Below are 15,457 nucleotides of genomic sequence, written 5' to 3' on the forward strand. Positions count from 1 at the left end.
GGCTCCCTTCTCCCATCACTCGCGAACAAGACCCCAAGATACTTGAACTCCTCCACTTGGGGCAGGAACTCATCCCCGACCCGGAGTTGGCACTCCGATTGGCCTCAGATTTGGAGGTGCTGATCCTCATTCCCGCTGCTTCACACTCGGCTGCGAACCGTTCCAGTGCGAGCTGGAGGCCCTCACCTGATGAAGCCAACAGAACCACATCATCCATAAAAAGCAGAGATGAGATTCTGAGGCCACCAAGTGAAAGCCCTCCGCCACTTGGCTGCGCCTAGAAATCCTGTCCATAAAAATTATGAACAGAACCGGTGACAAAGGGCAGCCCTGGTGGAGCCCATCACCCACCGGAGCGAGTCCGACTTATTGCCGGCAATGCGAACCAAACTCTTGCAACGGTTGTATAGGGATTGAATGGCCCGTAGCAATGGGCCAGACACCCCATACTCCCATAACACCTCCCACAGGACACCCGAGGGACACGGTCGAATGCCTTCTCCAAGTCCACAAAACACATGTAGACTGGTTGGGCAAACTCCCATGCACCCCAAGTATCCTTGAGAGGATAAAGAGTTGGTCCAGTGTTCCGCAACCAGGACGAAAACCGCATTGTTCCTCCTGTATCCGAGGTTCGACTAACGGACGAACTCTCCTTTCCAGCACCCTGGCATAGACTTTCCCAGGGAGGCTGAGGAGTGTGATCCCCTGTAGTTGGAACACACCCTCCGGTCTCCCCTCTTAAAGATGGGGACCACCACCCGGTCTGCCAGTCCAGGGTACTGCCCCTGATCTCCACGCAACATTGTAGAGGCGTGTCAACCAGGACAGCCCTACAACATCCAGAGCCTTCAGGAACTCGGGGCGGACCTCATCAACACCAGGGGCTCTGCCACCAAGGAGTTGTTTAACTGCCTCAGTTAAGGTAGCTATTCACTCAAACTTAATTTCTTTTCTCTTTTCATGTAAATCCTACTGCTAAGATGAGTGATTCTAAAAGAAAACAACTATTTTATAAAGCAAAAAAGAGCAAAAAAATTCCTAAAGGGAACATTTATTTTGTTTATTTTTATTTTTATTAGTATTTTCCTTAAATGTGTCAAGTATATATTTTCTCATCTAAATGTCCACTGAGCTGTGAGCCAGGGGGCGGTAATGCGCCTTAACATTGGTTGCCAACCAAGAAGAAGAAGCTGTGAGCCCGGAGGGAGGGGGTGAGTGAGTGAGTGAGTGATTCGTTTGCTCTATGATTCAGCACAGGAGGGAGGGGGTGAGCGAGTCCTGAGTGATTCGCTTAGGCTTACGATTCAGCACAGGAGGGAGGGGGTTAGTGAGTCCTGAGTGATTCGCTGGCTCTACGATTCAGCACAGGAGGGAGGGGGTGAGCGAGTCCTGAGTGATTTGCTTACCCTACAATTCAGCACAGGAAAGGAGGGGGTGAGTAGCTCAAATGTGCTGTTAGCATGTTAGCAGAGCAATGCTACTGTGAACCGAGGAGCTATTGTCTTGATGTAAGCTTTTACTCAGGGTTTTTTCTTCCAGTTCAGAGCAGAAATGTTTTTGTTAAGATACTGGATGTTGTGTTTTTCTCCACAATTTTAATTATAAGCTAGATATATTGCTGCTAACAGCAACAGGGATGAGTCAGTGAGTCAGTTGGGCTTGTGAATCATGATTCATGAGTCAGTAAAGTGATTCTCGAGTATTGAACGACTCGTTCATGATTCGCGCATCACTATTTCAGTCACGTCTTATAAGCACAAAATGCACAGGTTTATTGAATATGAATAAGATGTGTTGATTTAACTCAGTTGTTTAAGTTTCTGCCAAAGCAAAACATTTGTGTGCAACCAATGTCCACTATTGAATCAAGTGTATCCAACATGGCCTTTTTTTCAGTGTATGTAAAGCACGTCTGTGTGTGTGTGTGTGTGTGTGTTCCTTACACGTGCAGGTGCAAAGTTGGTCCTTTGAAGTTGATACATGAAAGGACGTTGGGGAAAACATTCCCATGAGAACTTCGATACTTCTCGCGGTGTGGCTAGGGAGTTGTTCACATCCAAGTATTGAAGGTGTGTGAGTGTGTGTCTGTGACCTACTATATTCACACCTGCTGAATTAGAACTGATATTCCTTGTGCGGTGGTGGGCGGGAATTTCCCCCGAGGACATTGACAGCTCATGCAAAATAAGGGAGGAGCAAACTTATAAAAGGTGCACTGTGTTTTCTGCAATCTATATGCTCTATTAAAAATGTCCTCTGCGAAAAACCTTACTGTCAATGCGGTTTTGAAACAACTCTTTGAAAGTGAAAGTGACATAGAGGAGAATGTGTCAGAGACAGAGGATCGTTTTGAGGAGGACCCTGATTCTGAAGAATTCTCATCTGATGAGACAGAGTGTTTACCCTCCTGTTGTCTGTCAACTACCTGCAGACACAATCCCTCTCAAAAATGTAAAGATAATATGGTCCCTTTCCCAACTCAAACAACAGGGTAGAATTATTATCAAAATTTCTTGGAAGAAGTAGTTGCAGCAAGAACAGGTAGAACAGGTAAAAACCAGTATGTACAACCAGTAGCGGTTTTAGATACAGGGAGTGCAGAATTATTAGGCAAATGAGTATTTTGTCCACATCATCCTCTTCATGCATGTTGTCTTACTCCAAGCTGTATAGGCTCGAAAGCCTACTACCAATTAACCATATTAGGTGATGTGCATCTCTGTAATGAGAAGGGGTGTGGTCTAATGACATCAACACCCTATATCAGGTGTGCATAATTATTAGGCAACTTCCTTTCCTTTGGCAAAATGGGTCAAAAGAAGGACTTGACAGGCTCAGAAAAGTCAAAAATAGTGAGATATCTTGCAGAGGGATGCAGCAGTCTTAAAATTGCAAAGCTTCTGAAGCGTGATCTTTGAACAATCAAGCGTTTCATTCAAAATAGTCAACAGGGTCGCAAGAAGCGTGTGGAAAAACCAAGGCGCAAAATAACTGCCCATGAACTGAGAAAAGTCAAGCGTGCAGCTGCCAAGATGCCACTTGCCACCAGTTTGGCCATATTTCAGAGCTGCAACATCACTGGAGTGCCCAAAAGCACAAGGTGTGCAATACTCAGAGACATGGCCAAGGTAAGAAAGGCTGAAAGAGGCGACCACCACTGAACAAGACACACAAGCTGAAACGTCAAGACTGGGCCAAGAAATATCTCAAGACTGATTTTTCTAAGGTTTTATGGACTGATGAAATGAGAGTGAGTCTTGATGGGCCAGATGGATGGGCCCGTGGCTGGATTGGTAAAGGGCAGAGAGCTCCAGTCCGACTCAGGCGCCAGCAAGGTGGAGGTGGAGTACTGGTTTGGGCTGGTATCATCAAAGATGAGCTTGTGGGGCCTTTTCGGGTTGAGGATGGAGTCAAGCTCAACTCCCAGTCCTACTGCCAGTTTCTGGAAGACACCTTCTTCAAGCAGTGGTACAGGAAGAAGTCTGCATCCTTCAAGAAAAACATGATTTTCATGCAGGACAATGCTCCATCACATGCGTCCAAGTACTCCACAGCGTGGCTGGCAAGAAAGGGTATAAAAGAAGAAAAACTAATGACATGGCCTCCTTGTTCACCTGATCTGAACCCCATTGAGAACCTGTGGTCCATCATCAAATGTGAGATTTACAAGGAGGGAAAACAGTACACCTCTCTGAACAGTGTCTGGGAGGCTGTGGTTGTTGCTGCACGCAATGTTGATGGTGAACAGATCAAAACACTGACAGAATCCATGGATGGCAGGCTTTTGAGTGCCCTTGCAAAGAAAGGTGGCTATATTGGTCGCTGATTTGTTTTTGTTTTGTTTTTGAATGTCAGAAATGTATATTTGTGAATGTGGAGATGTTATATTGGTTTCACTGGTAAAAATAAATAATTGAAATGGGTATATATTTGTTTTTGTTAAGTTGCCTAATAATTATGCACAGTAATAGTCACCTGCACACACAGATATCCCCTAAAATAGCTAAAACTAAAAACAAACTAAAACTACTTCCAAAAACATTCAGCTTTGATATTAATGAGTTTTTGGGTTCATTGAGAACATGGTTGTTGTTCAATAATAAAATTATTCCTCAAAAATACAACTTGCCTAATAATTCTGCACTCCCTGTAGATATGGAAAGAATTTATAAACATAATAATACAAATAAAAACAGGATGCAGTTAAGATTAACTTTACAGGTATGTAGCTGGGAGCAAAACGCAGGCACAGTTCAAAAATAGGTGTGTCCTAAAAATTCACTGGTAGGTGGAATGTGTAACCTATGTCATGATTAAATCATGTCAACCGTGACAGCATTCTCTGTTGTTGTTACTAGTTCTAATGGTAGGTTGGTTATAAAAATAAAGGATCCTATTGTGCAAACACACACAAAAAAGTTATTATGTGCCATGTATATTATTGTGAATCAGGGCAGACTGATATCACACATGTTGTGTTAGTGTGGGAAAGAAATATTTGATCCCGTGCTGAGTTTTAATCATGTTAAGGGTACAAAATGCTGTCTGATCTATTGTTGATCATTACATCCAAAAGGCAGAACACCTTCACATGTAGAGTTTTTGTAAGTAACAACTTTAATACCTTACATTTCTTATAATTCAAATGATTTTTCCAACCCTTGGAATACCTTGAATATTTCAGAAATTTCCTCTTCTGTGAAGCTGATGGTGAACTGGAACACATTAAGACTACTTTTACAGATGTTTATTTTCTTTACACACTAACAACATGGCAGCAGTGGCTCCATGCTCAATGTTCAGACTTTAACTGTAGAAGAAAATAATATAAAGACTTACAGATGATTGATGCTAGTATGCCAAAGATCAGACACGTGTGATGTATTCTTTAGGTACAAGAAAAGGGCTTTATTTGGTCTGTGGTAGCCCATATGGAAAAGAAATAGTAAAAACTTATAAGAGAGTTGCATAAGATGTGGCCTACTTCATATAGTGAATCATATAAGGCTTACATGATTTACTCATGAAAGGGGCCACTTTCTCATTACTTTCATATATTGTTTTAGTAAGTATCCAAAACATACAAGTTTCATTTATATAATTTTTCAAGGGATCTTATATCTGTTTTCACTCTTGTATGCTTTTCATACAAGTTTAACACAAGACAGATACAAACTTTCTAAGATTTATATATATCTTTTCCATACGGGAGAAAACAGACATTTTTAACCCCTTTTTTCATGTATTTGTAGATGTGAATGTGCATAACTTCATTATTTTTCCAAAAGAGCTCAATTGTGATTATCTGCACTGTTGTTGGAGGCGAGTATCATATTTGTAAAATCATGAGAACAAAGACAATAAAATTATTGAGATTTATCGGAGCTGTCATGTCATGCTTCTTGTTTAATTGATTTCATGCTTTTATCAGTTACAGGACTGAGGGTAAGGGCTGCACAACTTATCACATGTAATTCTTCTCTGACTACTGTAGTATGGGTTTTATGATTCTGGTGGTGGCTTTGAAGACGCTGGGTGGTAACTCAGGTGAGTTTTGGATACTCTGTGTGGAAGTTTGATAGATAATTAGAAAAAACAGGACTGGGACGGGTTGGTGTACTTTTCACTCTAAAGTGAAACAGTCCCACTGGTACAAACTGAAAGTTTCAGGTAAGCAAACAAAAATATAAAATGTTTATATATAATGTTTGTATTCATGATTAAAGTCATACTGTGCACTTTTGGCAACCAACCACAACCACGGGATTGGCTGCCATACATATAAAAAATGCTACAGGTACAACAAATGAAGTGACAAATGACATATTTATTGAATATAAACCATCCATCCATCCTCATCCGCTTTATCCGAAGTCGGGTCGCGGGGGCAGCAGCCTAAGCAGAGAAGCCCAGACCTCCCTCTCCCCAGCCACCTCCTCCAGCTCATCCGGGGGAACACCAAGGCGTTCCCAGGCCAGCCGAGATATAATCTCTCCAGCGCGTCCTGGGTCTGCCCTGGGCCTCCCCCGGTGGGACATGCCCGAACACCTCACCCAGGAGGCGCCCAGGGGCATCCTTGTCAGATGCCCGAACCACCTCAACTGGCTCCTTTCGATGTGGAGGAGCAGCGGCTCTACTCTGAGCCCCTCCCGGATGGCCGAACCTCTCACCCTATCTCTAAGGGAGGCCAGCCACCCTTCGGAGGAAGCTCATTTCTGCCGCTTGTACCCGCGATCTCGTTCTTTCGGTCACTACCCACAGCTCGTGGCCATAGGTGAGGGTCGGGACGTAGATCGACCGGTAAATTGAGAGCTTCGCTTTTACACTCAGCTCCCTCTTCACCACGACGGACCGGTGCAGCGTCCGCATCACTGCAGCCGCAGCACCAATCCGTCTGTCGATCTCCGGCTCTCTTCTCCCATCACTCGCGAACAAGACCCCGAGATACTTGAACTCCTCCACTTGGGGCAGGAACTCATCCCCGACCCGGAGTGGGCACTCCACCCTTTTCCGGCTGAGAACCATGGCCTCAGATTTGGAGGTGCTGATCCTCATTCCCGCTGCTTCACACTCGGCTGCGAACCGTTCCAGTGCGAGCTGGAGGCCCCCACCGATGAAGCCATCAGAACCACATCATCCGCAAAAAGCAGAGATGAGATTCTGAGGCCACCAAGTGAAAGCCCTCCGCCACTTGGCTGCGCCTAGAAATCCTGTCCATAAAAATTATGAACAGAATCGGTGACAAAGGGCAGCCCTGGCGGAGCCCATCACCCACCGGAAACAAGTCCGACTTATTGCCGGCAATGCGAACCAAACTCTTGCAACGGTTGTATAGGGATCGAATGGCCCGTAACAGTGGGCCAGACACCCCATACTCCCGCAACACCTCCCACAGGACACCCGAGGGACACGGTCGAATGCCTTCTCCAAGTCCACAAAACACATGTAGACTGGTTGGGCAAACTCCCATGCACCCTCAAGTATCCTCGAGAGGATAAAGAGCTGGTCCAGTGTTCCGCGACCAGGACGAAAACCGCATTGTTCCTCCTGTATCCGAGGTTCGACTAACGGACGAACTCTCCTTTCCAGCACCCTGGCATAGACTTTTCCGGGGAGGCTGAGGAGTGTGATCCCCTATAGTTGGAACACACCTCCGGTCTCCCTTCTTAAAGATGGGGACCACCACCCCGGTCTGCCAGTCCAGGGTACTGCCCCTGATCTCCACGCAACATTGTAGAGGCGTGTCAACCAGGACAGCCCTACAACGTCCAGAGCCTTCAGGAACTCGGGCGGACCTCATCAACACCAGGGGCTCTGCCACCGAGGAGTTGTTTAACTGCCTCAGTGACCTCGACCCCAGAAATTGGCGGGTCATTCCCTCATCCCCAGACTCTGCTTCCTCCTCGGAAGGCGTGTCAGTGGGATTAAGGAGGTCCTCAGTATTCCTTCCACCGTCTGACAATTTTCTCAGTCGGCGTCAGCAGCGCACCGCCAGCACTATACACAGTGCAGGTAGAGCACCGCTTTCCCTCCTGAGACGCCTGACGGTTTGCCAGAATCTCTTCGAGGCAGTCCGAAAGTCTTTTCCATGGCCTCTCCGAACTCCTCCCACACCCGAGTTTTTGCTTCAGCCACTGCCTGAGCCGCATTCCGCTTGGCCTGTCGATACCTGTCAGCTGCCTCTGGAGTCCCACAGGCTAACCAAGCCCGATAGGACTCCTTCTTCAGCCTGGTGGCCCCTTCACCTCTGGTGTCCACCATTTGGTTGGGGATTACCACCACGGCAGGCACCAACCACCTTGCGGCCGCAGCTCAATGCAGCAACCCGGCAATGGAGACGCTGAACATGGTCCATTCGGACTCAATGTCCCCAGTCTCCCTCGGAATGTTGTTGAAGCTCTGCCGGAGGTGTGCGTTGAAGATCTCGCGGACTGGGGCCTCTGCTAGACGTTCCCAGCACACCCTCACTACACGCGTTTAGGTGCACCGGGTCTGTCCAGCGTCCTCCCCGCCACCTGATCCAACTCACCACCAGGTGGTGATCAGTTGACAGCTCAGCCCCTCTCTTTACCCGAGTGTCCAGAACATATGGTCGCAGGTCTGGTGATACGATTACAAAATCGATCATCGACCTGCGGCCTAGAGCATCCTGGTGCCACGTGCACTTATGGACACTCTTATGTTTGAACAAGGTGTTCGTTATGGCCAAACTGTGATTTGCACAGAAGTCCAATAACAAAACACCACTCGGGTTCAGATCAGGGAGGCCGTTCCTCCCAATCACGCCTCAGGTCTCGCTGTCGTTACCCACGTGAGCATTGAAGTCTCCCAGTAGGACAACAGAGTCTCCAGGTGGGGCACCTTCCAGCACCCCCAGGGACTCTAAGAAGGCTGGGTACTCTGAACTGCCACTCGGGCGCATAAGCGCAGATGACAGTCAGGACCCGTTCCCTGACCCTGAGGCGCAGGGAACAAACCCTCTCATCCACCGGGAAAAACCCCAACGTACCGGCAGCAAGCCGGGGGGATATTAGAATACCCACCCCAGCCCGCCGCCTCTCACCAGGGGCAACTCCAGACTGAGACAGAGTCCAGCCCCTCTCCAGGAGACTAGTTCCAGAGCCCAAGCCATGCGTGAGGTGAGCCCGACTATATCTAGCCGGTACTTCTCAACCTCACGCACTAACTCAGGCTCCTTCCCCACCAGAGAGGTGACATTCCATGTCCCTATTGCCAGTCTTGGCAGCCGGGATCGGTCCGCCAGGGCCTCCGCTCCTGGCCGCCGCCCGACACACATTGCACCCGACCCCTATGGCGCCTCCCCTGCGGGTGGTGGGCCTGCGGGAGGATGGGCCCATGTCTCCTCTTCGGGCTGTGCCCGGCCGGGCCCCATGGACTAAGGCCCGCCACCAGACGCCGCCCTCGGGCACCCTCCCGGGCCTGGCTCAGGGCGGGGCCCCGGTAACCCTATCCCGGGCAGGGTAAACTGTTCCCTCGATGTTCTTTTCATACGGGTCTTCTGAATCGCTCTTTGTCTGGTCCCTCACCCAGGACCAATTTGCCATGGGAGACCCTACCAGGGGGCAAAAGCCCCCAGACAACATAGCCCCTGGGATCCCTGTGACACACAAACCCCTCCACCACGATAAGGTAGCGATTCACGGAGAGGTTGAATATAAACCAGAACCAGAAAGTACTGCATGTTCAACACAGTTTGTGCCTAACTTAACCAAAGAACCATTTTTTATTGGTGTGATGTGTTTATGTATAAGTGTGTTTTCTCCTTCTTGTCATCAGTCTCATATTATATGTTTACTATCCAGAATACTATGTTAACGTCCTGTAAGCTGTACTGTGCATACCTTTGTTTTGAGTCTGCCCGGTTGCCCGAGGCTTCGCCTGTGCTGCATTAAGTTTTAAAAATACACAATAACAATAACACTGCTATACAAACAAGTGTTCATGAATAAAATTAATTATTTTAATGTGCTGTTAAGCTACAAACCTGAATAAAAGTAATAATAATAACATAAAGTATTTGTGATGTAACCTACCACTTATAATTGTATTAGTATATTTAAAATTAGTGATGACATTGTGAAACACTGAAAGGTTTGAAGCAACTTAACAAGTTTTCTAACAGTCCGACAGCCAACTCCACAGTGACCCCTAATGGCCACTTTTGCTACCATCACATCTTGGTAACATAATTCTGTGAAACAACGAGACAAACCAGTGCTGCACAACTGTAAATAAGGCTCCATACTACAGTATAACAATCTATCAGTAATCAAGACTGACACATGTTTTGGAGAAATCCATGTATACAAACAAGGAAAGAAAAAACGCTGAGACTGTTAAAGACAGAAACCTGTGACTGTGGTGAATGGTTCACTTCACTAAGGAAATCCTTGTTGTGCTTCGATGGTAATCAGTGTTATGCTGTAAAATAGGATCTTTTTCACAAGCATGTTCACTTAGATTTCAGTGCAAAGTATTGTACATTTCACTTCATTTACTACTGATGTAATAAATGATTCATCACATAAAAGTACAATGTTGTAAAAGGCTGATGTATCATTTTTTTAGCATCAAGATGAATGTTTATACATTTTGTTTTGCACATGGAATTCATGTCTATAAAGTTATAAATAGTTACAGTGGATCTGCTGCTTAAGCTATTTAGTGTGATCAATAAGTACTGTAAGTAGTATAAATTTGCCTTTTCTTATACAGTAAATTAAATTTGCTGAAATTCCTCCCACAGCTGACTAGAGTCAAGAACACGTAATAGGAATGCTAAAAATAAAAAAGGAAATTAAAATAGAGCAGTCAGAGTTTTGAAAGTGTTCTGGGGAAGCTGGGGACACTGAGTCAGAATGGTTCATGCAGTGGTCGGCGTCTACCATGGCAGAAACCCCAAACGAGAAGTAAAGAGTTCTGTCAAGCTGAAGAAGGAGTCCTATCCAGCTTTTCTGGCCCATGAAACTCTGGAGGTGGCTGACAGACAGCCTCCTGGTAGGAGGTGAGTTTGGCCATGGAACCAGACTTAAGGGTGGTGTTGAAGCAAAGATTCGGGTAGGGGAAGCTGCTCAGTGCTGACTTCCAACTCCAGGAGTATCGTGCTTCTTAACCTCTCCTTGGAAAGGTTTATGTCAGGGTGCTGGAGATGAGAGTCAAATCAGATTGAAGAGGAATTGATCAACCGGTTGACATGTGTTTTGTGCACTTCAACATTCTACTACAGTTGTCAGGGTATTGTGTGGGGACGCCCAGGAGTGGCTTTTTTTGTTACGGGCTTTTTGGTCCCTGATCAACAGTTAGAGCTTGGCTCACAAGTGTTGGACTCCACCCAGGCTACCCTTTGTCACTGATTCTGGAAGTAATTTCTAGGCACAGCCGAGGGATGGAGCAGATCATGTTAGGTGGTCTCAGGATCTCATCTCTGCTGTTTGCAGATGATGTGATTCTATTCTCTGCATTATCTCCTGCTAACACTGCGATGAAGGTTTGTTGCTGAGGGCCGGTCGAGCCATGCTTTCACCTATGACCATGAGCTGTGGGTAGTGACCAAAAGAATATAACCACAGATACAAACGGAGAAGATCTCAGAGTAGACATCCTGCAGAGGTTACAATTCTCAGTTTGCTTGGAAATGCCTCGGTGTATTTTCAAAAGACTTGGAGGAGGTGGATGAGAAGAGGGAGGTCTGAGCATCTACACTTATACTGCTGCCCCCACAACCTGGATGTCTACATTGCATAAGACCAAACTGTAAATTAAAGCAATAGTGCATTTAAAGAATTGAATGTGAAACTCTTAACATGTTGATTTTGCAGAGAAAGAAGGCGTCTACAAGAAAGTGGGTGACAAAGTCGTCCTCACACCAGGCTCTGCGCCTGCTTCCATCACCAGGATCAAGTGGACACATGATCAGGACATTGCTCTGGAGTGGTCCAGACGAGAACCTTACACTTCCTGGCACTTCCGAGGTACATTCACTCAAGATTTAAATCCATATACATACACAGATTACACATTTTTAATGTTTATATGTAGCATATTTAGAAAAAAAGTCTTGACTCTCATTGTAAAACTATGAAGCCTAAAAGTATCCTTACATTTTCCCTTTAATTTAACCCTTGAAAATACACCAAACATGAAGGTTTTGGTACTGACGACCTTTAAATAAACTTAAACCTTTGCTTAAATAATATTTTAAGGGACACATTTACGCAGACCTAGAGACTAGTTGATGACTGCCTGACAACCATCGGTTGCCAGGGAAAAATGTGTTTTCTCTGACTGATTGGGTGGCAAGTAGTTGTGGGAAGTTGCTGACTGTAGAAAGGTGAAATTGGTTGCAAAGACGTATTTGGTGCTCCACTGAAAACCTCCTTGCAATTGGTTTGGTAATGAGCAGTAGTTTGTAATTGGAATTTTTAATTTCTACTTTCAAAGATGCAGACTTGTCTGCCGACATGCGCCATCTGCTCTCAAACAGATGTAAAACTCAAAAGTGTGACACAAACTGGAAACAGAGCTCGTTTGCCTTCAAAGTAAAAGTTGCAGGTTTTGAAACATGCTGATTTCGCAGGTAAGGCAGAAAAGTATCTGCATTTTTTCAACTTTGACTTCCACTCACTGGTTAGTTGGCAAGTTAGTTACATCTTAAGTCACACAGACAATTCACCGCCTTTATGCAAACTACTGGTTTCCACGTCAATGTGATGTGTGCAATCACAAGCAGTCTTGATGCCTGCTTAATCATCCAGGTAAGAAAATCCCAGCAAGTTGATTCTGTTCATCTGAACATAACATATTCAGTGAGTGGAAGTTTTTTCGAAAGAAGTCTCTCATCCAAGTGACTTCTTCGCTCTTTTTCGGTGACTTCACTGAAAAAGACCTGAAGAAGTCACTTGGATGAGAGAGTGAATGTTTCAGCCACTGTAATTGCTACACCCAGATGGACAGAATTAATTTGCTGGCACCAGGAGGTTTGTGGTGAAGCACCCTCTTTGTGAGTATTCACCCCGGGACATCCCGGGACCTTCAGCAAACACTCACCAACTGGCCAGAGAATAAATATCTTTCGATAGCAACCAGAGGTTGCAAGGACTGTGTAACTTAAGCCTTCATGAACAAGCTAAGTAGATTTTTAGGGGATATTTAAAGTGTTATGAGGTATTAACCTTTAAATAACTCTTGGATTCCAGTGATGTAAATTTCATCTACTGGTTAGCACCTTAAACGATGTTTAAGTTTAAGGGAATTTCTGTGCTAACATATTGAAATGATCCACGATGATACCTTTGCTTCATACTTTTAGATGGCTGTGAGGTGGATACCTCCACTGGGGTCCTGACGATCTCAAACCTGGCTCTAAACGACAGCGGCAGCTACACGGTGGAGATTAATGATGAAGTCATGAGCACAACAGAAATCATTGTTATCAGTAAGTGGGAGGAGGAATTCATACTCTAGCTAGCACGGACTAGTTCACCTGATTTTACGTTAAATCCTTGTTGGTTTCTCCTTTTCTACCAGCCACTGTCCCTAATCCCACTGTGTCCACATGGTGCAACCCTGAGATGACCTACTGTATTCTCACTTGTGAACCCAACGTCACAGACGACGCCAAACCGATCACCTATTACTGGGTGACTGGTGATATGGTGAAACAGTCTCCAACCAATCAGTTCAACATCACACAGGTATAAACAGGATCTGATTACTGAATCACACGACAGCTCTGTTGGTTATTTTTATCATTTTATCCAAACCTAATGAATCCAAAACTTTGTTTTGATCTAAATACTTTCAAGACATTTTATCGTAGCTTTATGTGCATTTGGCCTTTACACAATATATAAAGAACCTGTTTGCTTTTTCTTCATTATTTAAAGACCAAAAGTGACCAAAAGTCAAGTAAAAGCTTCAGTTTATTACACATATACTGTGTTGTACATGGCAACACTTATAGACCAAAGAAGATAACAGCTTAAATGCTGAATTTTGTACACTGTATTCAGAAGAGTTATCCAGATTTTCAGACCTCCAGTGTGCAGCCTTCATTTGAGAAACAAACAGCAGCGATTAAAAAAATAATCATCATCTGATAGTGATCTCTCATAGGGATCCCTTTGTGCTCTAAAAGTGTCTCTTGATGTGTGAAATGTCCCTTTTTTGTGAGCGCACAAATAGCTGGAAGCAGAAAGAGCTTAAAAGAGAAATTTGATAAATTTGGCTTTTACACTTGCCTGTTTTTGGAGTCTGTATTTGGCTCTTCTTTCTGCAACTCTCATGACAGCACTAATGAAAATTCACAAGGATTACACTGATGTTGGCACATCCAAAAATAGCCATATAATCTGCCTTATGATAAATGCATTAATAACATGTTTTACAGTATTATTTTATCAGTAATATTTCTTACAGGGTTCATATTGAATATGTTTGTCATCACATTGACCTTTCTATTCACAGGTTTAGTTCATTTTATACACATTGCATATCTGTGCTTGTTTAGAGTTGATGTTCCATCCAAGAGGGTTTTAAGCTTCACTGGTGAGAGTGTCCAGGTGATACATGTTGAGGGAAGATGAGAACATAGCAGGTTAATTGCATGCATGCTTACAATACACATAAATCTAGCAACAGGCCTGAGCGAAGGCCCAAGTGTCTTCTGCTTTTCTTTGAGACCTGCGCCAATTTTGTCTACTTAGTGATTGATGACGAGGGTCCATTATTAGCCCTTAGAGACCCTGAAGCTTGAAGTTTATTACCTTAAAAGGCAGGTGTTATAGAAAAGAGAAGTTATATGTCTGTTTATAGTTATTAAGATGTACATGATGTACTCTTGTCTGTAAACGACGTATTTTTGACCTGTATTTGACGTGTATGTGTGGGCGTTAATTTTCTATGCTATAAAACCCGCATCCATTGTATTTTTGTCAGAGGAAGACATATGCTGATGTTTCCTCTCCTGTGCTAATAAACTCATCGTTTGATTGCACTTGTCTGGTGCCTCCGTCGTTTGTTTTTCTGGTCTCCAGTTGATCGATCTCGCTTCAGTGTATTCTGGCACCCCTGAGCCCCACTGTAAAAAAACAAAAATTCAGTCATTGGGAAATGGTAAAATTCAATATGTGCTTAAAAAAAAGTTAAACAATAAAAAGGAACTCTGTTATCTATTTAAAATGCTGTGTGTGTGTGTGTGTGTGTGTGTGTGTGTGTGTGTGTGTGTGTGTGTGTGTGTGTGTGTGTGTGAGTTCATTAGCCCCTTTTTTCTTATCATTTGTAGGAAAACAGAGAGCGTTTGATAAGCTGTCAGCTGGAAAACCCAGTCAGCCATGAATACAGTGAAAAAATCCTGAATCCACTCTTAATCAGTGAGTTATCAGCTCAACAAATTATATATAAGTAAAATATTAAATTTTATATTACTAAAACAACAGAGACTGTGGTAGTGTATCTATTAATTACTGATACATTTTCACATGTAAAGACTGGAACAGATTGTTCGTGTAAACTTAATTTAATCTTTTTATATTTTCTTAGGGAATCGGGCTTTACTGAGCTTACCATTTGTAGGGATTGTGGTGTTCCTGTTTGGCCTTAATTGTTGCAAATGCTGGTAAGAATCCACAAAAGATTACTCTGTACAAGTTTATCAGCATTATTTTATTGTACTGTTTATTTGTTTTTCACTTATTAATTTTATTTAGCTATAATCAGATGGACTTCATTTTATTTTACTTTAGTTCTTTGTGATTCAGCTTTGCTCTGTAACGTACCCCTGCTCTAACTGGTGTCTTTTTCTTCTTGTCCACGTAAAAAGTTGTTGTACCCACAGGACCTGAAGACATCGCTCCTCCACCACCAACACTGTGAGATAGAGCAGTGCTGGATCAAACTGTGACGATGAGGATGAAGAAGAGTTGGTGTTGCATAA

General features: G+C 44.2%; 1 protein-coding gene across 1 annotated transcript; it reads left to right on the plus strand.

Moving 5' to 3' along the window:
• The first annotated feature begins 5,464 nt into the window (after positions 1 to 5,464).
• On the plus strand, positions 5,465 to 15,143 carry LOC120436273. Its single transcript, XM_039607025.1, has 6 exons — positions 5,465 to 5,550; positions 11,343 to 11,495; positions 12,833 to 12,958; positions 13,051 to 13,217; positions 14,807 to 14,894; positions 15,064 to 15,143. Exons 1-6 carry the CDS (start codon positions 5,499 to 5,501, stop codon positions 15,141 to 15,143), a joined length of 666 nt encoding a protein of 221 aa, XP_039462959.1. The 5' UTR covers positions 5,465 to 5,498.
• Positions 15,144 to 15,457: the final 314 nt, after the last annotated feature.

This window comes from Oreochromis aureus, linkage group 23 (genome assembly GCF_013358895.1).
Source record: "Oreochromis aureus strain Israel breed Guangdong linkage group 23, ZZ_aureus, whole genome shotgun sequence".
Taxonomy (NCBI): Eukaryota; Metazoa; Chordata; class Actinopteri; order Cichliformes; family Cichlidae; genus Oreochromis; species Oreochromis aureus.